General features: G+C 52.3%; 1 protein-coding gene across 4 annotated transcripts; it reads right to left on the reverse strand.

Moving 5' to 3' along the window:
• Window positions 1–2,887: 2,887 nt before the first annotated feature.
• Window positions 2,888–26,027, reverse strand: FGR (FGR proto-oncogene, Src family tyrosine kinase). Of its 4 annotated transcripts, none has more exons than XM_050795204.1 (13): window positions 25,875–26,027; window positions 15,385–15,447; window positions 13,976–14,214; window positions 13,326–13,428; window positions 11,836–11,934; window positions 7,480–7,583; window positions 7,143–7,292; window positions 5,994–6,149; window positions 5,739–5,918; window positions 5,159–5,235; window positions 4,739–4,892; window positions 3,525–3,656; window positions 2,888–3,428 (listed from the first exon to the last, which is right to left on the reverse strand). In XM_050795204.1, exons 3-13 carry the CDS (start codon window positions 14,199–14,201, stop codon window positions 3,220–3,222), a joined length of 1,590 nt encoding a protein of 529 aa, XP_050651161.1. In that variant the 5' UTR covers window positions 14,202–14,214; window positions 15,385–15,447; window positions 25,875–26,027; the 3' UTR covers window positions 2,888–3,219. The 4 variants fall into 4 exon arrangements, with proteins under 4 accessions (XP_050651161.1, XP_050651170.1, XP_050651179.1 ...); XM_050795213.1 differs by lacking the exon at window positions 25,875–26,027 and adding an exon at window positions 16,758–17,776; XM_050795222.1 differs by lacking the exon at window positions 25,875–26,027 and adding an exon at window positions 15,931–17,776.

A 26,027-nucleotide genomic window follows, 5' to 3' on the forward strand; every position in this document is an offset into this window, starting at 1 on the left:
GAATATTCTGGTCCCTGAAAAAGGCTATGGAGACTGAGAGCACTGATTTTGGAGTCAAAAGACTTGGTGTAAGCCCCTGCTCTGCCACTTCTGTCCTGCTGATTCACTTCACTGTGCCTCAGTTTCCTCATTAGCAACATGAAGATACAACAAACTCCTCCTCATAGGGATCTGCGAGGATAAAATGGCAGCATGCATGCACTTAGCAGGATGCCTGGCACAGAGTCAACAATTTGCAAATGGTAGTGACAAAGAGAATTAACATGTATTGATCATTTGATTACTATTTCAGAGATGAGGAAATCGAGGCTTGGAGAGGTGAAAAATTTACACTAAATCACACAGCTAGTGAGTGGTGGAGGCAGGATTCACACCAGGCACTACAGCTCCAGTGCCATGCTCTTCTCTGCTTATTTCATGGCAGGTAGAATCACTGGCCTCTGGCTTATACATCAGGCTCTTGTGAGTTTGGTCAACCAGAAACTGTATCCCTTGGGAAGCCTTGGCCCCTGAGACTTTTTCTGTAGAGCTAAGGCTCCCACCCCTATGACAACCCCTCTGAGCAGCCGTTTGGCTTCTCTCCATCTTATTGCTCTCATTCAACAACCCCCAGCACAGGGCAGGACACAGGGAATTCTCAGTCTGCATTGATCGCCTTATCTTTCTTTCCTTTAGGTCACCCAGCATAGGAGGATTTCCAGGGAATCTTTCCACCAATAACTAGAGGAGGAAAGATCATACACACACACACACACATACACACACACAAACACACACCACACCCCACAGATGCTCTCTTCCCAAAGCCTAGAGGCAATGAAGGCTAGTGAAAAGACCATGAGCTTTGGTGTAAGATCTAGGTTCAAATCCTAGCTCTGTCACATACAGCTGCATGCCCTTGGTACATCATGTAACCCCTGAGCCTCAGTTTTCTCACCTACAAATGGGACTAATCACAGAACCAGGCTCAGGACTGGATTAAAATGAAAAGATGGCTGTAAATACATCTGACATTCAGAGGACACTTAATAAATGAGTTATTATTATTACAATTTTCCTCCTCTGCTTGACTATGAACTCCTCCTCCAGGGCAGGGACAGGTCTTATTCATGTTTGTGTTCCCAGGGTCCTCCTTAGCAAAGAGTCAATGCTTTGCAGAGTCAATGCTCAGTAATGATTTGCCAATTGCAGCAGTGATTCCCAGCTTCCAGACTCCTTCCCTGTCCTTTCCCTTAGTCAGTCAGATGGTCAACAAAAATTTACTGACGGGAGAGGTGGGAATCTTTATTCCCTGCTCCCCTTGTTTCCACACGGAGGCATGTCAGCTTCCAGGGTTTCTCTAAGGGGAATGAGGGAGTGTGAAGATTCATCGTGGCACAGGTGCACTGCAGGTTGTTCAGCATCCCTGATCCCTACCTGTAGGAGCCAAACAAACCAAACTGCCTCTAAACCTCTCCAAAAGCTCCCTTGAGGGCAAAACTCCCCTAGTGAGATACAGTGAGTTAGACTAACCCTCAGGCCTCTCCTCTCTCCTCCCCTCTCTTCTGTCCTCTTTTGGAGAATCTGACAGCTTCAGAAGTTCCGCTGTGGTCTTCCTCCTTGCCGTGGCAAAGGAGGCCTAAGGTTGTCCCACTGCGCCTGTGATGAATGCCAAATCCGATGAACTCAGATAAAGAATTAGCAAACCTATTGTACACAGATTGAAGGCCACATCAGTAACGAAGGGGACATTTTAATTTTAATGTATCTTCAGTTGCTTGCCTTTTTTTTTTTTTTTTTTTTTTGGAGACAGAGTCTTGCTCTGTCGCCCAGGCTGGAGTGCAGTGGCGCAATCTTGGCTCACTGCAAGCTCTACCTCCCAGGTTCATGCCATTCTCCTGCCTCAGTCTCCCGAGCAGCTGGGACTACAGGTGCCCGCCACCACGCCCGTCTATTTTTTTTTTTTTTTTTGTATTTTTAGTAGAGATGGGTTTTCACCGTGTTAGCCAGGATGGTCTCGATCGCCTGACCTCGTGATCCGCCTGCCTCGGCCTCCCAAAGTGCTGGGATTACAGGCTTGAGCCACCGTGCCTGGCCAGTTGCTTGTCTTCTAAACTCACAAGCAGATGGGCAGTGGGACTCTGGGTGTTCTAAAACTCCACACCTTGGATGCCCCATGTTTGGTAGGCATTAGGGCCCTCTCTCAGCTTCCCCTGCTGCTGCCTGTGGCCAAATCTGTCCGTTCACCTCCCATTGACCATCCTCCCTCCCAAAGGAAAGTTCAAGAGTATTTCATGGCTTGAGGATTCATATTGTCATTTTACTTTTTTTTTTTTTTTTTTTTTTTTTTTTTTGAGACGGAGTCTCGCGCTGTGTCACCCAGGATGGAGTGCAGTGGCGCAATCTCGGCTCACTGCAAGCTCCGCCTCCCAGGTTCACGCCATTCTCCTGCCTCAGCCTCCGAGTAGCTGGGACTACAGGCGCCCGCCACCACGCCCGGCTAGTTTTTTGTATTTTTAGTAGAGACGGGGTTTCACCATGTTAGCCAGGATGGTCTCGATCTCCTGACCTCGTGATCCACCCGCCTCGGCCTCCCAAAGTGCTGGGATTACAGGCTTGAGCCACCGCGCCCGGCCGTCATTTTACTTATTTACAGAATCAGTAAACCAACGCATACACACTATTCAGAGAGGTGGGAAGTGCTCCACAACTTTCTCCCTCAAACCTGGGCCCAGACCCCAGTCCTGGAGCACTGCATCCACCCAGTAGGAAAGGGGTCCAACCAAGACTTTTCCTGACTTTGTAACTTACAGACACAAGAGAATTGAGGGTAGAAGGGAAATTCTTGGCACCTGGACTGGAGTGGGATAAAAGGAGAGTAGGAAAGCAGTGATAGGAGAGAAGTGAGGGAGGTACATACAGTTTTATAAATAACTAGACAAGGTCTGAGCACTTTGGGTGGGGGTGGAGTGAGAAAGGCTAGAGGCATGTAGGGGCCTAAGTGGGAAAGGAAGAAATAGTGCTTGGGGCCAGAGCGGATGAGGGATCAGCTCTGGGCCTCCTTTTGCCCCATCTGTAAAGTGAGTGAGTTGCCCTAGGTGGTGTCAGAGCAGCCCGCCTCCTCGGAGATGCTCGGACTCTATGGGCTTCTAAGCCAGCCTGGGGACTTTGGAAAAAGAGCTCTGGGGATTGGCAAGGACTGGTGGTCACCGCCAGAGAGGTGGTTGATGCCCAGACAGGCTATGTCTGATCCCCGGGCTGGTACTGTGGTTCGGTGGAGGTGAAGTAGTCCTCCAGGAAAGACTGCAGGTACTCGAAGGTGGGCCTCTCCTCCGGGTCCAGACGCCAGGTCTGTTCCATGGCCTCATACAGGGACGCTGGGCAGCCTGGAGGGCATGGCATGTGGTAGCCCTGCTCCACCTGTTCCAACACTTCCCGTTTACTCATGCCTGAAGGATGGGGCTCTGTTAGTCAAAGGGACAGCCAGGAAGAAGCCCTTCCCCGTGACCATCCCCCACCCCAGTCCTACCCCTGGTGGGGCAAACCTGGGTAGGGGATTCGGCCCTTGGTGATGAGTTCAGTGAGCAGGATCCCAAAGGACCACACATCTGACTTGATGGTGAATCTGCCAAAGAGGGCAGCTTCTGGGGCTGTCCACCTGATGGGGAACTTGGACCCTGGAGAGGATGGGGGAGCAGGGAAAGTTAGTGAGGGGGTCCCTGGAAACAGCTGGATTAAGAGAATGGGGTCTGAGCACAGTGGCTCACATCTGTAATCCTAGCACTTTGGGAGGCCAAGGCAGGCGGATCACTTGAGGTCAGGAGTTTGAGACCAGCCTGGCCAAGATGGCGAAACCCCGTCTCTACTAAAAATACAAAAATTAGCTGGGCATGGTGGCAGGTGCCTGTAATCCCAGCTACTAGGGAGGCTGCAGCAGAAGAACCGCCTCAACCCAGGAGGTGGAGGTTGCAATAACCTGAGATCGCACCGCTGCACTCCAGCCTGGGTGACAGTGAGACTCTGTCTCAAAAAAAAAAAAAAAAAAAAAAGAGAGAGAGAGAATGGGGACTTTAGGGATGAGGATCTTGGGGATCCTGAGCACAAGGGTCTCTGGGCATAGTAGAAAGGACTTGGTATCTAGTCAACACCTACTATGTGTCTAGTATAGTGATGGGCACGTTCCAAACATTGCAATAATCCTCATCCTAATAACAGCCAATACTTGGCTAGCCTTTCCTGTGTGCCAGACACTGTTTTAAGTGATATGCATGCATTAACTCATTTGACCCTCACAAAACCTCCATGAGATAGAGACTCATTTTACAGGTGAGGGAAAAGAGGCACTGATTAGTTAGGTAACTTGCCCAGATCACAGGGTTAATACCTGGCTAGGATCCACACTCAGGCATTCTGGCTACAGAATTCCCACTGTTGAACGTCATTGTCTTTCATTTAAGAATTATAGCTGTGCCTGTCACATAGCAGGTGCCTGGTAAACATCTGCTGATTTGCTGTTATCTGAATATTTTCACTTTACAGAAGAGAAAAGGCAGCTTCCGGAGGTCAGGTGACTTGCCCAAGGCCACATGGCTGGTAAGTGGCTGACCTGGGATTTGAGCCCAGAATTGCCTCTCATACTACATCAGGATGGGGGTGACTCGGGTGACCTGGGGTGAAGAAGGGTTCCTGAGTGTGTGGGGCCCCATGGAAGTCCCTTGCTGCATGGGGAGCTCTTGGAAGGTGGGGTGAGGCAGGGCACCTTGGCAGGGGTTGTACTCATCGTCCTTGATGAGACGGGCCAAGCCGAAGTCTGCGATCTTGCACACCAGCCGCTCCCCGACCAGGATGTTGGCTGCCCTCAGGTCGCGGTGAATGTAGTTCATGCGTTCCATGTAGGCCATGCCCTCAGCTACCTGGGGGGCCAAAGTGTGGAGAGATGGGAGCTCATGTGGACTCACAGCACCGTGGCCTGTGTGAGGGGTGAGGGACCATTTGAAAAACCCACTTTCCAGAGGGGAAGACTGAGGCCCAGAAAGAGAGGCAGTACCTCTCAGGCACAGCTGGAGGCACAGCTGATGCAGTGGGCGGGGCCGCCCTCCCAGGCGTTTGAAGGGACAGAGAATTTGGGAACAGTTAATAGGTAGGAGGTCCGGGAGGTAAAGGCTGCTGGCCCAGTTACCTGGGCTGCCATGTCCACCAACTGGGGCAGCCTCAAATCCTGGCCCTCCGGGTTCTTGAGGAAATCCAGCAAGCTGCCTGGGAAGAGGAAGCCAGAACGTCAGCCCTAGCCCTGGCCCCAGCCCCTCCTCCTCTCGCTTGGCCCCGCCCCTCCATCCCCGCCCACCTGGACCCGCACCTCACTTAGGACCCCGCGGGTACCTCAACCCCTCACTTGTCTCGCGCTGGCCTTGCTGCCAGACACGGACTCTGCCCACATCTCATTTCTTCTGTTCCTTGGTGCCCCGGACACGACCCACTCAGACTCCGCCCCAGACCCTCCCTCATTCCCGATTCTGCCTTCGTTAGCCCAAACCCCACACCCCCAACACCAGAGGCGCCGCCCCCAGCCCCAGATCCGTAGTGGTCTCACTCGGCCCGGCTCCCACCCCAGCGCTCCAGTCGTTTTACACACCTGGTCCTTTAGTGGGACTCTACCCATTGTCCCTCGTCCCTCACAGATCGCGTCCCAGGTCCCACGCCTGAAAACTCCCCTCTTAACTTCATCCCGAATCCCGCCCGACCAGGCTCCGCCTCCTAACCGTGACACATGAACTCGGTCACGATGTAGATGGGCTCCTCCGACACGACGGCGTACAGCTGCACCAGCTTGTCGTGCCGCAGCAGCTTCATGACCTGCGCCTCCGCCAGGAAGGCCTTCGGGGACATGGTGCCTGGCTTCAGCGTCTTCACCGCCACCTTAGTGCTGCCGTTCCACGTGCCTGCTCAGAGGCTGTCTTGTCAGGACCCTCTCCCCCGATCCCAGGCCCTCGCCCCGGCCCCCGGGAGCTCCGTACCCAGCCACACATCCCCAAAGCAGCCGGTGCCCAGCCGGCGCTCCAGCGTGATGGAGCTGCGGCTGATCTCCCAGGCGTCCTTGGCCAGGCCCAGCGTCTGCGGCTTCATGATGGTGCAGGGCGTGGTGAGCAGGTTACACAGCCCGTCATTCACCTCTAGGGGAGGGGTCATGGGGTAGTCACAGGAGGGCCAGGACACCCCCCTCCACTCCTTATCCTATACCAGCCTGGTGCCAGACCCTAAGATCAATTATAAGGAACTAGGCCCCAAATGAGGTCACAGGCCAGGAAGAAAGGCAACTCGACCCACTGAATAGGGGAACATGTTGGTGCCCAAGGAAGGGAGTGGCACCCAGAGGGAGAGATGATCCCTGTAAGCCTTTTGTAAGGCCTGGGGGCCTTCCCATAGGAGGTAGCCTCCAGCTGGGCCTTGAAGGATAAGGTGGGATTCTCACAGGTGGACATGGGGTTGGGGATTCCAGGCAAAGGTGTGGACATGAGGCGCATGGTCTTCCATGGACTTCATCCTTGGCATAACCAATCAAGGCAGAAACGTGGGCATTGACTCCTGCCTTGCCTTCACCCCCACAGCCAATTCTCCACCAAGTCAGGCCTATTCTGCCTCCTACCCAGCTTCAAAATCATCTGCTTCGTCTTTACTCCACTGCCACCAATTTAGTCTCACCATCAACAACGGCCCCTGCCTTCTGATGGACCCCTCATTCTGCCTTGTCCCCTGGCATCCAAGCTCCACCAGCAGCCAGAGTTCCTCACAAAAGTGAGACCAGCCTCTGTCACCCCCTGCTCAGGGCCCTGTGATGATGGCTCCCTGTCTGCCCACAGGGCAGTCCTGGTGCCTTGGTGGGGCATTCAGGTGGCACAAACATTCCATCAAGTTTCCACAAATTGAGGCCTTGAGGCAAGAAACTGACCAATGCCTTGCTCAGTTATTAGGAGGTGCTGCTTGGTGATGGACTGCTTTCCTCCAGAAGCTCACAAAAGCTCCTGGCCTAGGAGACCACTCCTTGGGTTCTGGTTTTGGTCTGGCCAATACTGCTTGGTAGACCCTTCCCTTCTCTGGGCCTCAGTCTCCCCATCTGGACAATGCTTCAGTGGGTTGGTTCAGGGATCTGAGGCCCCTGCCCTCACCCATGTAGTGCTGCACCAGCTCCTGCACCGAGTTGAACTGAACCCGCGTGGTGATGTAGTAGCCACCCATGTCCAGCTTGCGAATCTTGTAATGCTTCACATGATCGCCTCTGGTCTGATCCCAGTCCCGGATGGACAGGGAGTAGGCACCTGTGGAGAAGGATCACTTTGGATCTGCTGTTCTCCTCTCCCCTGGTCTGGGAGCTGGGAGAGGCCCGACAGCAGCATCCCTAGGATCTGGTCCCAGTCTTGGCCTTGACCCAAGCACCCTACCGGTCCTAGCCCTAACCCAATGGTTGGGCCTCCCAGTCACCTTGGCGCATGGCATCACCCCTACCTTTGGTGGTCTCGCTTTCCCGAATGAGAAAGGCCCCCTGGGGGTTGCCTGGTGAGAGCAGCTGCCTCTCTGCATCCTTTCTCCCAATCTTTCCAAAGTACCACCTGTTGGGAAAGGCAGGCAAGAGTCAGGTGTGCTCTGCTCAAACCTCACCTCAGCCTCATGCGCAGTCACTTCACAAGTCAATACTCCATTTTCCCCATGTGTACAATGGGGCTGGTACACCTGCTTCACAGCCTGGCTGGGAGGATCACAGAGAAGGGGAATGTAAAATGCCTGGCACACAGTAGGTGCCCAGCAAAGGTTAGCATCTCTTCTCGTTAGGTTTCTCTTGAATTAAAATTGCTTCAATCCCAGTCATCAGGGTGCCATGGACCCTCAGTTCATCTCACTCTAGCCCCTCTGTGCACTCATTTTATAGATGAGGAAGTTGAGGCTCAGAGAGAGAAAGTGACCTGTCCACAGGCTGGCTAATGAGATCTACCTAAAATCCTCTGCCCCTCACCCTAGTTCTTTTTTCACCACTCCAGTAATCAGATCACTCAGATCCTTCTCCCACCCCCACTTCCAAATCCTTTCCTCCTTTGGCCTCCAGAGCAACACGGTCTCCTGCTTCTCTTCTCTCTGGCTGCTCCCGCCCCAGCTCCTGCTCTTCTTGCACTCTCTTAGACTTGGATGTTGTCCTAAGTCTAAACTTCAACCTCAGGCCTCAATCACTCCTCTCCCTTGGGGATTCTTTCCGGGATTGAACTGTAGCCCTAAACCAACTGTGCAGGTACAATGGGGGAGCTGACATGACCACAGGTGCCATAGAAGACTCAGATGATCATGAAACTGGCCTGTGGCCATCTTGGGTTGAATTAAAGGAGCCTCGTGTTTTCAAACCAAGGGTGGTGGAAGTCTTAGTGGACCCTGGGAAAGTCAGTCCGCCCCTGGGTACTAGGCACAGTTCAGGAAACAGGAGAAAGCACTGGCAAGTGGTGTGTCCAAGAGGGCAGGCGGGAGGGGGACGGAGGAAGTGTTGAAGGACTGTATAGACAGGACACATTGTCAAGTTTTTTCAAAGCCCTCCCCCCTTCCACACGCATGACATTAGCTACTTCCTTAATAATCAGTATAATAATAACAGCACGTATTTCATGCTAGGGTCTGCCTTAATACATGTATGTATTTACCTAATTCTCCTAACAACGTTGTGAGATAGCTACCATTGTTCACCCCCATTAGACAGTCAGGACTGCAGTTGATAGAACAGGAACCCAGGCTGTCTGCTTTAGGGCCTGTGCTCCTAACCACACTACCCGTAACCACAACACTGCACTGAGCACCTCTCAGCGCTTGGTGACACTGGCTCCAAGATGTGGACACAAGCATGAAGCTCCCCACAAACCTCCTGTCCTCTGCATCATTGTCCCTCCTCTCCTTCATGCCTCCTACCACCTCCCCAGACTTGGGCCTCACTGCACTTGACCTCTGAACCTCGCCCACCCACTCCTGTTCAGCGATGCCCACCCGCTCCTGCTCAGTCATACCCACTTCCTGCCAGCAGCCTCCACCTGCATGCAGCCTCTCCATTCCAACAACCTCCAAATATGCCCACATTTCTCCCTTCCCCAAAGGAAACTATTCTAAGTTCCATCTTGCCATCAACATTCTGCTGTATCTTCTCGCCTTCCCTTTACTTGAAAAAGTGCTTCGCACTTGGGTCTCCACTTCCTCACCTCCCACTGCCTCCCAGGTTCTGCTGTCTGGCCTCCGCCTCCCACCCTCGCACAGAGAAATCTCTCACCAAGGTCACCCCCACTGCCAAATCCAGTGGCAGCCTCCGACACACCCTCTCTAGTTTCCTGAAGCTTCTGCGCTCTCTTGGTTCTTCTGACTTGGCCTGGTCTGGATTTCCTCACTTCTCCAGTGGCTCCTTCTCCTTCCAGGGCAGCTTTCCCCAAAGTGGGGTCCCAGAGCCAATCTTTTTCACTCTCTGCTCTCTTCCTTAACCCTCTATATAGCTTTTAAAAAAAATTTTAATTAATTAATTTTTTTTGAGACTGAATCTCGCTGTGTTACCCAGGATGGAGTGCAGTGGCTCCATCTCGGCTCACTGCAACCTCCACCTCCCAGGTTCAAGTGATTCTCTTGCCTCAGCCTTCTGAGTAGCTGGGACTACAGTTGCCTGCCACTACACCCAGCTAATTTTTGTATTTTTAGTAGAAATAAGGTTTCACCACGTTGGCCAGGCTGGTCTTGAACTCCTAACCTCAGGTGATCCACCCACCTCAGCCTCCCAAAGTGATGGGATTGCATGCATGCATCACTGCCCCTGGCCCCCTCCTATATAGCTTTAATGATCATCTTTACTCTCATGAGTTCCACATTTCTGCCCTAGCCCACTGTGACCTCTGCAAGGACCATAGCAAACAAACTGAGGAGTCTTAGTGCCAATTAGGAAAAGGTGCCCCTTCCTTTGGGCTGATTCAGGGGCATGGATTAGCATGGGCTGGTTGCCTGCCATACAAAGCACAACCTAATTGAATTGCTGGCAGCCTCCTCCACATGGATGTTCCTCTCCACAAACCACAATCCAACAAGTACCCCCTAGAACTCATGAACCTATACCTGCTCCTGTGTTCCCTGCCTTAGCAAATGGTGCCATCATCCACCCAGCTCCTTAAGGAGACTTTGAGTCACCCTTGATTCCTCCCACTCCCCATAACCCAAATCAATCACAGAGTCCTGGATTCTCACTTTGCAGTCTCTTCAATCCCTTCTTTTCTCATATATGTATGACATTTGTGAGGATAGCTTTTTAAAAGCTTTATGAGCCTCAGTTTCTTCATCTGTAAAATGGGGACAATAATAATAACAAGGGGCTGGACATGGTGGCTCACACCTGTAATCGCAGCACTTCGGGAGTCTGAGGCAGGAAGATCACTTGAGGTCAGGAGTTTGAGACCAGCCTGGCCAACATGGTGAAACCCCGTCTCTACTAAAATTAACAAAAATTAGCCAGGTGTGGTGGCGTGCACCTGTAGTCCCAGGTACTTGGAAGGCTGAGGCAGGAGAATTGCTTGAACTCAGGAGGTGAAAGTTGCAGTGAGCCAAGATTGAGCCACTGCCCTCCAGCCTGGGCAACAGAGCAAGACTCTGTCTAAAATAATAATATCAAGGCCAGGCATGGTGACTTATGCCTGAAATCCCAGCACTTTGGGAGGCCAAGGTGAGAGGATTGCTTGAGCTCAGACGTTTGAGATCAGCCTGAGCAACATAGCAAGATTCTGCTTCTATAAAAAAATATATATATAAAAATTAGCCAGGCATGGTGGCACACACCCGTAGTATCAACTACTCAGGAGGCTGAGGTGGGAGGATCACTTGAGCTCAGGAGTTTGAGGCTGAAGTGACCTAAAATCATGTCACTGTACCCCAGCCTGGGCAACAGAGCACGCCCTTGTCTCTTAAAAAACTAATAATATCAACAGTGTTATTGTGAGAGTTAAATGAACCAAGGTGGTAAATACTTGCTGTAGTATACATGCTCAAGTATATAAAGGCATTCAATGAATGGTAAATTCCTGCCTCTTGGGCCAGGCCTCGGTGGCTCATGCCCGTAATCCCTGAACTTTGGGAGGCCAAGATGGGCGGATCACTTGAGCTCGGGAGTTCAAGACCAGCCTGGGCAACATTGCGAAACACTATCTCTACTAAAAATACAAAAATTACCTGGGCGTGGTGAAAGAATCATCTGAGCCAGGGAGGTCAAAGCTGCAGTGAGCTGTGATTGTGTCACTACACTATACTCTAGCCTGGGCGACAGAGTAAGACCCTGTCTCAAAAAAAAAAAAAAAGAAAAGAAAAGAAAAGAAAAATTCTTGTCTCCTTAATAGAATTAATTCCTAGTAATGCTCCCTTGCACTTGTTCAGCACTTTACAATTTTTTAAAGCTCACACACTGTTGTTTTTACTGGGAGGCAATATGTATAATGCTGAGCAAATGCAGCTTAACTATCTGGGTTCATACATCAGCTCCACCACTCACTAGCCGTGTGAACTCGCACAGGATATTTACTTTCTCTGTGCCTCAACTTCCTCATTTGTAAAATAGGGTAATAGTAGTTTCTAACCCTATTAATACACAGACAGTACTTTCAATAGTGCCCAGAACATAGTACATGCTCTGTAAGTATTATCTACTACTATTATTATCAGTATAATCTTCTTTTATTCTCACAATGACCTTACAAAATTATTAGATAAGGAGACAGGCTCAGACTGGAGCAATGACTTGTCCAAGAGGTGGCCTTGGAGTCTGGACTCCAGGGTCCTGTCCATAGGGCTGGCCTTGCTGCAATCCTCACTTACTCTTCAGCCTGGATGGAGTCAACAGGGGCCACATAGTTGCTGGGAATGTAGCCAGTTTGTCCGGAGCTGAGAGACCGAGCCTCCCACCAGTCACCTTCACTGTAGGCACAGAACAGGGCATGGTCAGCAGCACCCCCAGCCCCCAAGGCACCCTGGGGCCAGGCGGAGCCACACAGGACTGCAGAGATGAATCCTGCCAACCCCCCATCTTGGACACCCCACCACCACCAGGTCTTTTGTCTGCTCTGCCCCAGCCACTGCAGCTTCCCTGGGAGGGCTTGTCCCTGCAGAAGGAATAAGCTCGGGGGCACTTGGGGCTCTTAGCTTCTTCCATGGGCTCCTCAGCTGGGCTGGGCTGGGGATTGGGAATACAGTGGACAGCTGACTAGGTCACTTCCCCACAGAAAATGGCTACAGATTTCCTTCTGGATAAAATCTAGACTTCTCAACGTGGCTTAAAAAGCCTGGCAGAGGCCAGGTGTGGTGGCTCATGCCTGTAATTCCAGCACTTTGGGAGGCCGAGGCAGGTGGATCTCCTGAGGTCAGGAGTTCGAGACCAGCCTGGCCAACATCGTGAAACCCCATCTTTACTAAAAATACAAAAAATTAGCCAGGCGTAATGGCTCCTGCCTGTAGTCCCAGGATCACTTGAACCCAGGAGGCGGGGGCTACAGCGAGTTGAGATTGTACCACTGCACTCCAGCCTGGGAGAGAGAGTGAGACTCCAACTCAAAAAAAAAAAAAAAAAAAAAAAGCCTGACAGAATCAGCCTCTGCCTGCCTCTCTAGCCTCTGTTCTCTCCCATTCTGCATCCCGTATTTTAGGAACCACCTAAGGTGAACCACTTTGTGGTTTTCAGAAGTTATCATTTATTCTCATTCTCTGTCACTCTCTTCCTCTTTTCCTCCCTCTTATTTTTTATTTTTTAAGTATTTATTTATTTTTTTGAGATGGAGTCTTGCTCTGTTGCCCAGGCTGGAGTGCAGTGGCGTGATCTCGGTTCACTGCAACCTCCACCTCCCGGGTTCAAGTGATTCTCCTGCCTCAGCCTCCCACATAGCTGGGATTACAGGTGCACACCACCATGCCCAGCTAATTTTTGTGTTTTTAGTAGAGACTGGGTTTCACCATGCTGGCCAGGCTGGTCTTGAACTCCTGACCTCAGGTGTTCCACCCGCCTTGGCCTCCCAAACTGCTGGGATTACAGGCGTGAGCCACCGCACCTGGTCGTCTATCTCATTTTTATAGCCTCAGCTTAAAAATCACCTCCTCCAGGCCGGGTGCAGTGACCCAACACCTGCCCACCCACCCCCCACCCCACCCCCCACCCCACCCCAGCACACAGTTGCAATCATCCAGGGTTTTTATTTTTATGTATATGTGTTCGCAACTAGGCTGGAGCATTCTGAGGCTAGGGACCAGGCGGGATTCCTGTCTGGGTCCTGCTCCCAGCCCAGACAATGTTCTGACTAGGTGGCCTGGTCACTTACGTATTGTTCAGGATGTGGAACTTCTCGCCCTTGGTGAAGGTGAGGTCATCCTCAGTTCGAGCCTCATAGTCATACAGGGCGATGAACAGGGTCACTCCAATCCCTGCAGAGTCAGGGCTACTCAGCAGGGTAGGGCATGGGGCAGAAGCACCAAGGGGGCTGCACCCCCAAATTCCTGTTCCCCAGCCAGGCGCTGCACCTCCCCACTCCTCTAGTGCCCCGGCTCCCAAAGGCCTTTGGAGTCCAAGGAATTTCAGATTTGGTCTCCACAGCTTAGGACACACAACTTCAAGCCCATTCCTCCCACCACGGAGGATCCCCTTGTTGCCCACTCCTCCTCTTCCCCACCAAGAAGACTTCCCATCTGGGAAGTGGCTCCTAAAAGGGCAAGACGTTTCTCTTTGTCACTTGCATCTGTCACAGGGTCATGCCCCTCTCAGCCTGGGAGTAGAGCTTCCTGACCCTCCCCTGCAGACTGTGGTTTCTGACGGTAGGGCTGTAGAGACTCCCTCAGCCTGTGTGATCTTGAAAGTGGGGTTGTGTCTGCCACATCCTACTGGAGGCTCCTAAGGGCAAGTCCGCATCTCCTCTTCTTCCCTCAGTTTCTCCCAGGATCCAGGCAGCACCTGACTCCGGCCCCCTGCACTCACCTGACACACCCCTGATGGTGCCACCATCAAGGAAGCCAGGGTTGATGGCCTGAGAGGAGAAGTTGCTGTAGTTGGGGATGTGGACAAATGATGATGCAGGCTGGGCCTTAGTGGGGTCAGGCCTATAGTGGTCTGCTGCCCCATAGCTCCTGAAGTCCCCTTCCAGGCCGGCATCCTCTTTGGCCGTGGCCGCCGGCTCCAATTTCTTGCAGTACACACAGCCCATTCCAGGTTCCCTGCTACAGAATGGGGCATGCCTCACTCAAGGGCCCCTGCCAGGTGCATCACTCTGTGCACACACGTGTACGCACATGCCCATACGCTCATACAGGCGCATGGCTTTCTCTCTTGGGCCTAGATTGGGGTCCTCCCTCTAAGGGAAAAAAGCGGAGCCGGGCCACCTACTGTACCGTTCAGTCTGCCTCACAGTATGTCCCCGCTCAGTGCTTCTCTTTCCATTGGCTCGTGTCTATGTCTCCGGGGCTGGCTTTCTACATTGGGATATTGCTATGCTTATTTGTATATTTTTGCCTCCTATTGCTTTGTTTTTTGTTTTGTTTTGTTTTGTTTTGTTTTGAGACAAGCTCTCACTCTATTGCCCAGGCTGGAGTGCAGTGGCACAATCACAGCTTGCGGCAGCCTTGATCTCCTGGGCTCAAGTGATCCTCTGGTCTCAGCCTCCCAAGAACTGGGACTCCAGGTGCGTGCCACTACCCCTGGCTAATTTGTTCGATTTTTAGTAGAGACAAAGTCTTGCTATATTGCTCAGGTTGGGTCCTAATGCTTTGATATGTTGTGTTTCTGTGACTCTTTCAGTGTGCTTGTACATGTGTGTCTTTGTGTGTCTCTAAGTATGGGTGAGTTTGCCTGTGTGGGTATGCGTGTGTGTGCAGCTCTTTATGGATGTCTGTGTGTCTGTGTGTGCAGGTTTGTGTGTATGTGACAGTGTGTAAAAGTCTCGATGTATGTGTTTGGCTGCATGTGTGTATGTCTGTAAGACCGTGTTTGTGTGTATGTGCTTCTGTGTGAGTCTATGTGTGCCTGTCTGTGTGAGTGGGTGTCTCTGTGTCTGTGTGTCTATGAATGTGCACGTAGCTCTGTGTGGGAGCAGTGTGCCTGTCTCTGGATGTATCTCTGAGTGTATGTCTATATATCTGCGCATGTTTGTGTGTGAGTGTGTGTGAGGCTGTGTGTCTGCACCTGGAGAGTCACTGCAGAGGGGGATCAAGGCCATTTCCTGTCATGGGTCCAGTCTCCAGCCTCTCAAGCTGCCTCATTCTGGCTCCCCCATCTGTTACCTAGCAACAGGGTCCTTATAGGAGGAAGGGGCTGTGAGGAGTTGTGGGGTTCAGGAAGGCCACCCCCACCCTGTTTCGTGACCCTGAAAGCCCTCAGTCCACCCCACTCACCCCTTAGGCCCCTACTCCTGGGTCAGTGGGGCTGCGGCATGATCCTTGGGAGGGGTCAGAGACCTGAGGGTGAGACAGAAGGACAAGGAAGATGAAGGCTCTGCCAATGTTTCTGTCAGCAGCTGCCCAGCTCCTGCCCTCTTCAGGAAGCCAGAAGGCCTGGGCTCTGCCCCAGCATGACTTCTGCCTTCACTTTCCTTCCTATCACCCCTGGCACACTTACACAACCACTGTCACACAGGGCACACCACCCACACCAGCTCTCTTTCACACTCATACTCACGGGACACACCAGCACAGTCTCGCAACAACACTCACAGCATGCATTTGCATGAGTGTGCATGCCAACACCGTCACACGCCAACAGAGGCTCTAACAAGCCCAAGCTCACAATAACACACACACATACACATGCACATATACATGTGGTGCCTGCCAGGTTAACAGACAAACACACTCAGACACACATGATTTTGTACATTATAATCATCTCTCTAACAGGATTTCTATCAAGCCATGCTCAGCTCCCTCATAGTCCCCAGTCACCTTCTCCTAAAAACCAGTTCTTCTGGCCGGGCGCGGTGGTTCATGCCAGTAATCCCAGCACTTTGGGAGACCGAGGTGGGTGGATCACAAGGTCAGGAGTTCGAAACCAGCCTGGTCAATATGGTGAAACCCCATCTCTACTAAAAATGCAAAAATTAGCCAGACGTGATGGCGGGCGCCTGTAGTCCCAGCTACTCGGGAGACTGAGGCAGGAGAATCCCTTGAACCCGGGAGGCAGAGGTTGCAGTGAGCCAAGATCGCACCACTGCACTCCAGCCTGGGTGACAGAGCAAGACTCTATCTCAAAAAACAACAAACAAACAAACAAAAACAGTCCTTCTTCTGAACCCTGCTGTGCTCCCAGCCACCCTAGGGTTCCATGTGGTGGCTGAGTGACAGTGGATACCTGCCTCCGGAGCTCTGCCCCTATCCCCATAGCAGGGAAAGGACCACGTCAGAAGTTGGGGCCACCAGAGTCCCTTGGGAAGGCCCACAATGAGCCAACTCTTTTCTGGCAGCTGTATCCTCTGAGCAACAGGGCAGGAGGTCATTGAGCAAGGGTCCCCCACACCCTGCCAGAAACTCTGCCATTGCAACACTCAGAGAGGAACTGACTGGTGAGAAGGCTTGGTTTCCTAAGATGTGAGAAGAATGGAGAGTTGAGGGTGGGGCCAATCCAGTGAACCCTGATTTGCGCCACAGGGGCCCCAAGGTCCTAGAAGCAAGGACCCACCAGCTTCTCCTCTTGATCCCCAGTCCAGTTACCATTACAGATATTCTCTTCCTCTTCTCTCTGGGTCCTGTCCTTCCTTCCTAGCACCACTCACCTCTTCCAGGAAGTCTTCCTGGATCCACCAGGTCCAGTTGCCTGGCCGATGTTCCGTCACATCAGTGCTTTGGTCTCCACCCTAGCCCCACCTGCCCCTCTCACCCTTTGCTGTAAGTGTGCTCTCATGTGTGTGTTGGGTGGGGGTGGGGGCCTCACACCCATGTGGTGAACTGTGGGGCGGGCTGTGGTGAGAAGCCTGCCCTAAAATAGCCCCTGTTCACTGGGCCCTGCCTGAGATCTGTGCCCTGGGACCCCTCCCTGGGATGAAACCACTGTGTCTAAAAGGCCCCAGGATGCTACAGGGCTAGTCAGAGCCAGGGCAGAAAATAGAGGTGGAGGATTGGAAGCCATCCAGGGCCCAAGGGGAGGGATTTCAGGGACTGGTGACAACAGAAATGAGGCTGATACAAAAACGAGGGTGAGGCCGGGCACAGTGGCTCACACCTGCTATCCCAGGACTTTGGGAGGCCAAGGCAGGACGATTGCTTCAGCCCAGGAGCTTGAGACCAGCCTGAGCAACATAGGGACACCCTGTCTCTACAAAACAGAAATTTTTTTAATTAGCCAGTCCTGATGGCACCCACCTACAGTCCCAGCTACTCGGGAGGCTGAGGTGGGAGGATTGCTTAAGCCTAGGAGTTTGAGGCTGCAGGAGCTGTGATTGTACCGCTGCACTCTAGCCTGGGGGAGAGAGTAAGACCCTGTCTCTATTTTAAAAAGAAAACAGAAAAACCAAGGGTGAGAATAAAGCCTTCTCACAGGAAGACACACACACACCTCAAATGGTGCACCGTGCTGATACCCAGATCCACACAGCCCTTCAGCCCCTTCTCAGATGGCACGCTACCTCAGCTGCCTCATGCAGTCTCAGGCTACTCTGCAGATTCTTAGCACAAACATCTTTCAGTGTACACACACCCCATATACACACACGTCCAGCCCTCATCCGTCTTCACATAGATGCGTATGCACACGCATGTGCACACACACACACACACATCTTCTATACAAGAATAGCAAATATAGAATTTATAGCACTTACTATGTGCTGGCCACTGCATTAAGCACTTTACCTATATTATCTCATTTTATCCACACAACCCTATGATTTAAGTATTATTATTATTATTATTAATGTATTTATTTTGAGAGGGAATTTCGCTCTTGTCACCCAGGCTGGAGTGTAATGGCATGATTTTGGCTCACTGCAACCTCCGCCTCCTGGGTTCAAGCCATTCTCCTGCCTCAGCCTCCCGAGTAACTGGGATTACAGGCGCCCGCCCCCACGCCAGGCTCATTTCTGTATTTGTAGTAGAGACAGGCTGTGTTTTCACCATGTTGGCCGGGCTGGTCTTGAACTCCTGACCTCAAGTGATCCACCCACCTTGGCCCCCCAAAGTGTTGGGATTACACGTGTGAGCCACTGCACCTGGCCTAAGTATTATTATTATTGATGAGGCAACTGAGGCACAGAGAGGTTTGGAAATCTGCCCAGGGTTGGCTAGTCACAGTGGCTCATGTCTATAATCCCAGAACTTTGGGAGGCCAAGGCAAGAGGTTTGCTTGGGCACAAGAATTCGAGACCAGCCTGGGCAATATGGCAAATTCCAGCTCTATAAAAAATGCAAAAATTGGCCATGCACGGTGGCTTACGCCTGTCACTGCACTCCAGCCTGAGCGATAGTGAAGCTCCGTCTCGATAAGAAAAAAAAAAAAAAAAAAAACTCCAAAAATTAGCTTGGCATGGTGGCACGTGCCTCGAGAGGCTGAGGCAGGAGGACCGCTTAAGATCAGGAGGTAGAGGCTGCAGTGAGCTATGATCATGCCACTGCACTCCAGCCTGGGCAAAGTAGTGAAACTCTGTCTCAAAAAAGGCGGCCACAGATATGATGCATCCTGGTGTTTGGCTCCAGAATCTGAGCTTTCAAGTACTTCTCTCCATTGCCCATCACAGATACAGACAGATGCAGCCATTCCTGCTGGCATGCACAAATGCAGATGCCCCCACACTGTCCCCCTGCCCCCCACATAGGGACACACACACTCACACACACACAGACACACACACACAGATATACACAGCTCTCTCCGGTGACACAGACCCACATAGAGCTCTCCTCTATAGAACATAGACTTATACAATCTCTCATGTTCACACACAGATACAATGTTGCCACTTCCAATAATACCCACGTATATATTGCCACAACATATCTACATCAGACCAAGGGGATCCCTGAATTCTGCATGCCCAGTATGGCTGGAAGGGAGAGACTATCAGCATCTGAGAAGGAAGCTCTGTGGGCTCAGGAAGAGCCCTGGCACGGCTGACAGTGTTGTCAGCAGGCAGAGGTAGGCAGTTCTTGAGTCTTACCACTTCCAGACTCGATACAGACCAAAGCCCTGGCCAGGCCTGGCTCTCTGGGGACCAGTATGCTGAGGGGTCAGGGGATGTAGGGCACAGGGTATGGCATCTGCATGGCCCAAGGCAGTGAGGGGCCACACTGCATGTAGCCATGTTCATGCTGTTTTGTCAGAGGAAAGAAAGAGATGGGGAAAGATAGAAAAAGGAGAGGCAGAGAGAGAGAGAGAGAGAGAGAGAGAGAGAGAGGCAGAGTTTGAGAGATACAGGGAGATAAAGAGAAAGAGCCAGAGACAGTTAGAGAGACAGAAAGAGAGACAGAAGGACGAGCCAGAGACAGAGAAATACAGCGTGGTAGGCTGGCAAACTGACTCTCAAAAAAATAAAAAAAGCCCTGATCTGTCGCATTTTCTGATTTCCATGGTGTAAATATTCCCACCATGGCTGATTTAAAGCTACCAGAGTGAGTTCCTGAAAGCTGGGGTGGAAGAGATGCGCAGAATGAACTCCCCTGAGCCAGTAACTAGCTGGCTCCAGCACACACTGCCAGCAAGAAACAGAGACAAAGAGACAGAGGCAGAAACGAGAATTAAGGAGAAAGAGTAACCGAGAGACAGAAAGAGACAGAAACAGAGAGAGGCGGAGATGAAAAGAAAGAGAGAGAGAGCTAAAGAGACAAGGAGGGGAAAAGACCTCGGAGGGAGAGCAGATTGGGTTCACTCTGCTCAGGCATCTACATAAAAATAGCCCTAGGACTCGTCATCCTCCCCTTACTCTGATCTCTATGTGCCACCAATCCTTTGGAGAGTAATTTGACTTCCTAGAAATCTGGGTGGCAGTAAAAATGTGCTAATTTATTAAATAGTGACTAGCATCTTGCCAAGCAATTCCCAGTCATGGTCTTGTCTAGTGAACCTATGAGGTGGGTTTATGACTGCCCTTATTTTACAGATGAAGAAACTGAGGCACAGAGATGTTAAGTAACTTGCCCAAGATTACACTGTGACTAAAGGATGACAAAATGCAATGCTCATCAATTTGTTGCCAAAAACCACTGTAACCACTGGTCCATTCTGCAATCCTAGTAGAAGCAATAATGCAAGCTTGTCCAACCCACAGTACATGGGCCAGATGCGGCCCAGGACAGCTTTGAACGTGGCCCAACACATATGAATAAACTTTCTTAAAACATTATGAGATTTTTTTTTTTTTTGGAGATTTTTTTTTTTGAGACAGGGTCTCACTATGTTGCCCAGGCTGAAGTGCAGTGGCATGATCTTGGCTCACTGCAACCTCTGCCTCCTGGGTTCAAGTGATTCTCCTGCCTCAGCCTCCTAAGTAGCTGGGACTACAGGTGTGCTACCAACATGCCCGGCTAATTTTAGTAGAGACGGGGTTTTACCATGTTAGCCAGGGTGGTCTCGATCTCCTGACCTCATGATCTGCCTGCCTCGGCCTCCCAAAGTGCTGGGATTACAGGCATGAGCCACTGCACCCGGCCTGTTTTGCAATTTTTTAAAGTCCATCAGCTATCATTAGTGTTAGTGTATTTTATGTGTGGTTCAAAACAATTTTTCTTCTTCCAGTGTGGCCCAGGGAAGCCAAAAGATTGGACATCCCTGCAATAACGTGTGTCTCTTAAGGAGCACCTAGTGTTCTGAGCCCTGTGCCTCATGCTCTGAATCCTTGATCCAGCAGGCAGGGCACAGGTTGGGGGAGGGAGGGGTGCGGGAGAGAGAGAGAGCGAGCCATATCTGCCCAGATTTTCTCAGGAAGTCACTGAATCTGAAGAAGCCAGGTCTCTCTTTTCTCAGCACTGAACTTGGCTGCCTGCTAACACCAGAAAGGCGGCAGCTCAGAAAGTAGCCACAGCATCCTTCTGGGCACTTAGTTCTGTTTATAAATATGTCTCTTGAACATCTGGTTTACAGGAGTTGGCTCCGAGATCCCCATCAGGGTCAAAATCAGGTTACAAGTATCAAACTAAGGTCCAACCCTGGACCATAGTGCTCCCCACTTCAACATCTGCCCTGTGGCCTTCCCCAGCTCTATTCTTCAGTAGCTCTGTGACCTTGGATCTTTGACATAAGCCTCTGAGCCTTAGTTGCTGCATCTGCACCTTCTGAGCAGTTGTTGTGAGGGCTTCATGACATGTGGCTCTTGCCCAATGTGCAGTGGCCAAGTGTAACCAATAACCAAAACCAGAATGGCCCCCAGGGACCATTTACAACTCCACCCTTTCTTTTGCATAGGGAGAAGTTACTTTCCCAAGATCACACAGTCAGACAGGGGATTCAAAGTCAGGACTATTAATTCAAGTCCAGAGTTCTGCTCCCTCCCCCATGGCTGTGTTCTCCAAAGCCTGAGCAGGAGATCATCCTGTTCCTAACTAGTGAATGTCATACTTCCGGTCGAACACACCACCCCTGTCATATGGCAGCTGGTCACCCAGCAGGGAGGGACCCTGCCTCCCACCCATCCCTACTGCTGGACATAGGAACCCCAGGTTCACCCATTCTTTTTCGAGGCCCATACTTCCCAAAGCTATGCCAGTTCTTTGATGTAGACACAGGATGTCCTGCCCCCGCAACCCTCACCAAGTGTCTGTGGGATCTAGAGGCAGATTTAGGCTCACATTCTAGCCTGCCTGACAACTGACTTAAGGCATTGGGCAAGTCAGTTTATCTCCCTGAGCGGCAGCATCTTTGCCTATAAAATGAGAATACAAATGTCCACCTCCTGGGGTTGCTTCTCAGCATCAAATGGGGTCTCATCCTTGAAAGCATCAGACATACAGTAAGTGCCCAGTGAACTTTCACTTCCCTCCTTTCCCTTGAGAAAGGTCCTCCATGGCAATGATGGTATGGGACCAGAGGGTACAGGACTGGGCAGGGCTGAGAAGAAACAGAAGTTCCCAGGGTGAGGTGAGAGGGCTGAGCTGGCCCAGCTGCCTGGGGGATTTCACCAAAAGGGAACTGGGACTTTGGGCAGGGGCAGGAAACCACCATCCTGCAAGAGTTCCGGCTTCTCCTCTGGGCTCTGGGCTGACCAGGGGCAGGCCAGGGTTGGAGGAGCAGGGAGCAGGTGACTCCCATCCCACTGTGCCGCATCTCTCACTAGGCTCTGTCCCCCAGACCGGGCTTCCATCCCTCGTCCCCAGTCCTCTCATAGAGACCCTTCACCCTGCTGAACCCCAGCGCCTTTGCTGAATCCCCATCTCTCTCGCTGAGGCCCCCACTGCTCATTAACTCTTTCTTTCCTTCTTTCTTTCTTTCCTTCTTTCTTTCTTTCTTTCTTTTCTTTCTTTCTTTCTTTCTTTCTTTCTTTCTTTCTTTCTTTCTTTCCTTCCTTCCTTCCTTCTTTCTTTCTTTTTCTCTTTTCTTTCTTTCTCTTTTTCTTTTTCTTTCTCTCTCTCTTTCTCTTTCTCTCTTTCTTTCTTTCTCTCTCTCTCTCTTTCTTTCTCTCTCTTTCCTTTCTCTCTCTCTTTCTTTCTCTTCTTCTTTTTTTTTTTTTTTGAAACAGTGTCTCATTCTGTCGCCAAAGTTGGAGTGCAATGATTCAATCTCGGTTCACTGCAACCTCCATCTTCCGGGTTCAAGCAATTCTCCTGCCTCAGCCTCCTGAGTAGCTGGGATTACAGGCATGCGCCACCATGCACAGCTAAAATTTTGTATTTTTGTATTTTTAGTAGAGACGGGGTTTCGTCATGATAGCCAGGCTGTTCTTGAACTTCTGACCTCAGGTGATCCACCCACCTCGGCCTCCTAAAGTGTTGGGATTACAAGTGTGAGCCACTGTGCTTGGCCTTCATTAACCACCTTTCATCTCACACGATCTTTTCTTGAGGCCTCGAAACTGCCTCCTGAAGAAGACATGCCCACCCAACCCTGTGTGACTCCACCACCACCATGTTGAGGCCAGGTGTGTGCAGGGGGTGTTTGGGGGTAGCCTTTACCCTCCATGTGGTCCCGAAGCCATCAGCAGTTTTTTCCACTTCTTGTGGGTAAAAGCGGTTTTCCACCTGTTGCTGAAAACCACCCACCAGACTCTAAAACACAGCTCTTTAGGTGCCATCTGTCCTGGGACTCAGGATTTTCAGGAGATGGGAGCCATGGGGGTGTCCAGGGGCAGCCGAGGGATGGGAGTCTAGATTTCAGTGTGGCCAGACAGGAAGCCCCGTCCCCGGTTCCTCAGGGGAGGGGGGCGGTGAGGAGGACATCCTGCCTTTTCCCACCTTAGGTCAGCCCAGTCTGCTCCCCGTGGGAAAAGCCCTGCCCCTACTTCTCCAGCTCTGGGGTTCCCTACTCAGCCTCCTGAGGTCTGGCCACTTCCTTTGCCACATCAGCTCCAGGTGGCTGCAGAGAACACCCGAACATCCACCTGTGTGCTCAAGGGTTCATGCTCATTCACTCAGAGACCAAAACATACAAACACTCACACCCTCACTGGAGGAGGGCATGGGAGCACCGACTCACTGGAACGGGAAGTGGTCGTGAAGCCCTGGAATCCCACACCCTCCTCCCTGGTGGGGACATGAAACTTGGTCTGGATGAGGTAAGGATTCAGGCCTCAGCTCAGGCTACATCAGAGACGAGATGTCCTGGACTTCTGGTCCCTACTGTTGGCCCTGCAGGTTGCCAACTCCCAAATCTCCATCTTCCCATCTGTGAAGTGGGAACAGGGTCCTGCTCTCCCATCACCACCACAGTCGGAAGGATGCTGAGGACGTCAGGGTCCTTGAGAGTACACACCCGAGGTGTGGCCAACTGGGTGCGGCACCAGAGAGGGTGCGAGACAGATTTCAACTCTGCTGACCTCCCCAGTGTGGGCCCTCATCAGAGCCATAGACTGTTTATTTAGATGTCAACTGAGCGCTGGTCCCTGGAGGCCCTGTCAGTGAGAGCAGGGCTGTCTGGTCCTCATCCATGCTTTTTGTTGCTGGTTTTTTTTTTTTTTTTTTTTTTTTTTTTTTGAGACGGAGTCTCACTCTGTCGCCCAGGCTGGAGTGCAGTTGCGGGATCTCAGCTCACTGCAAGCTCCGCCTCCCGGGTCCACACCATTCTCCTACCTCAGCCCCCCCCACCCCAGTAGCTGGGACTACAGGCGCCCGCCTCGTCCAGCTAGTTTTTTGTATTTTTTTAGTAGAGACGGGGTTTCACCGGGTTAGCCAGGATGGTCTCGATCTCCTGACCTCGTGATCCGCCCGTCTCGGCCTCCCAAAGTGCTGGGATTACAGGCTTGAGCCACCGCCCCCGGCCTCATCCATGCTTTTTGTTGCTGTTTTTTACAGACAAAATCTCACTCTCTCACCCAGGAGCTCTCACTGCAGCCTTGAACTCGTGGGTTCCAGCGATCCTCCAGCCTCAGCCTCTGCAGTAGCTAGGACTATAGGCAGGTGCCACCACTTCTGGCCTTCCGGCTAACTATATTTTTTTGTAGAGACAGGACGGGGGTCTCCCTGTGCTGCCCAGGCTGGTCTCCTCTGCATGCTTTTGAGATAGTGAAGGGGAGGCTCGCTGAGTCAGGGATAGCCCTTAACCCTTCAGGACACTCAGCAAATACTGCTTTCTACACCTGATCCTCGTGGGGGAAGGGTGGACACGAGGATAATTTCTCCCCATAGTTCAGATGAGGAAAAGGAGGCCCAGAGAAGCCCCGTAACTTGCCTACAGTCACACAGCAATTAAGGGCCCAGTCTTGCTAAGAACCCAGGTCTCTCAAACAGCAGATCCTCCAACTCAGGATCCCTAAACACAGCGGCATCGCGCCCTCCTAAGTCGGGAAGCCCCCCACCCACCCACCAGACCGAGGATTCAAAAAGGGGGCGAAGGTGGAGAGCAAAGGGGGCTGCCCCCGCCAGGAGCCCCGCGGCGGCCCAGTGCGGCCCGCCCTCGCGTTGCCATGGAGGCAGCCCCTGCGGGCACTGGCGGTCAAAGGCAGGATTTCCGTCGGGGAGGCAGCAATTCCCGGATCCCGCGGGGAGCGCGGGCCGAGACCGCCGCGGGCGCGGAGGGGGCGCCCGGAGAGGCCAGTCCCTGCTGAGGGCGGGGACTTCCCCAGGAAGAGGGGACCCACGCCTTGCGCACCGGGAAGGAGTCCCCTGCAGCCCGGAACCCACCGCAAGGGCGGGCCGGGAGGGTCGCGGCCGCCTACGTTACCCTGCGGGTTGTGGGCTTCACCCCGACTTCGGCCGGCTCGGAAAAGGGGAACTTCCTGGACCCGCAATTGCACCTCAGGTTCTCCGTCCTCCAGAGATCGTTCTCCTCGACCCTCTTCCCGCCAGCTTCCTCACCTGTTCCCTCCAGCACCCCCACCCATTTCCCTTCTCCCGGACCCATCAGACCCGTCGGCTTCTCCCCGAAGTCTCACTCTCACGATCCCTCCAGTTTCTCCCCCAGACCCTCCTGGGGTTCCCCTTAGTCCTTCTCCCCCGCCTGTCTTAGCCCCCCTTCCTAAACTCTCGTAAGTCCCCTCCATTCTACCCACTAGACCTTTTGGGGGTCCCTTTGGTCGGCTTCCCCGGTGCTCCCCTCCGCCCTCTCCCCCAGGTTTATCAGCCTTGCTCTCCAGGTCGCCAGTTTTACTCCTTAGGCCTTTTCGGGCTGGGGTCCCTTTGGCTGTCACCTTGCTCAGGTGTCCCCCCACACCCATGTTCAGGCTTCTCTTCCCCTCCACCCCCAGTCCTCTCCCCAGAGCCCCGAGGGGGAGGGCACTGCCTGACCTGCCCAGCCCCCACCCGACGCGGTCTCTTACCTGGAGCCAAATTCTGCCTGGCCCCGGAGCGAGCCAGCCGGGGCTCCAGCAGCCGCGAGTGCCGGCGTGCGGGGAGAACTGGGGTGCTGCCCGCTTCTGACCGCCGCCCCTGCTGGGCAGGGAGGAGGAAGCCGCCTCGGACTTCTCTTATTG

This window comes from Macaca thibetana, chromosome 1 (genome assembly GCF_024542745.1).
Source record: "Macaca thibetana thibetana isolate TM-01 chromosome 1, ASM2454274v1, whole genome shotgun sequence".
NCBI lineage: Eukaryota > Metazoa > Chordata > Mammalia > Primates > Cercopithecidae > Macaca > Macaca thibetana.

Coding starts and splice junctions, on each gene's coding strand:
- FGR (XM_050795204.1), bottom strand. CDS start 14,201: ATGGGCTGTGTGTACTGCAAGAAATTGGAGCCGGCGGCCACGGCCAAA. Junction 5,236..5,738: donor GACCGAGTTCATGTGTCACG/GTTAGGAGGCGG, acceptor TCCTCTTCCCAG/GCAGCTTGCTGGATTTCCTC. Junction 3,657..4,738: donor TGAGTACAACCCCTGCCAAG/GTGCCCTGCCTC, acceptor CATCCTCTCCAG/GGTCCAAGTTCCCCATCAGG.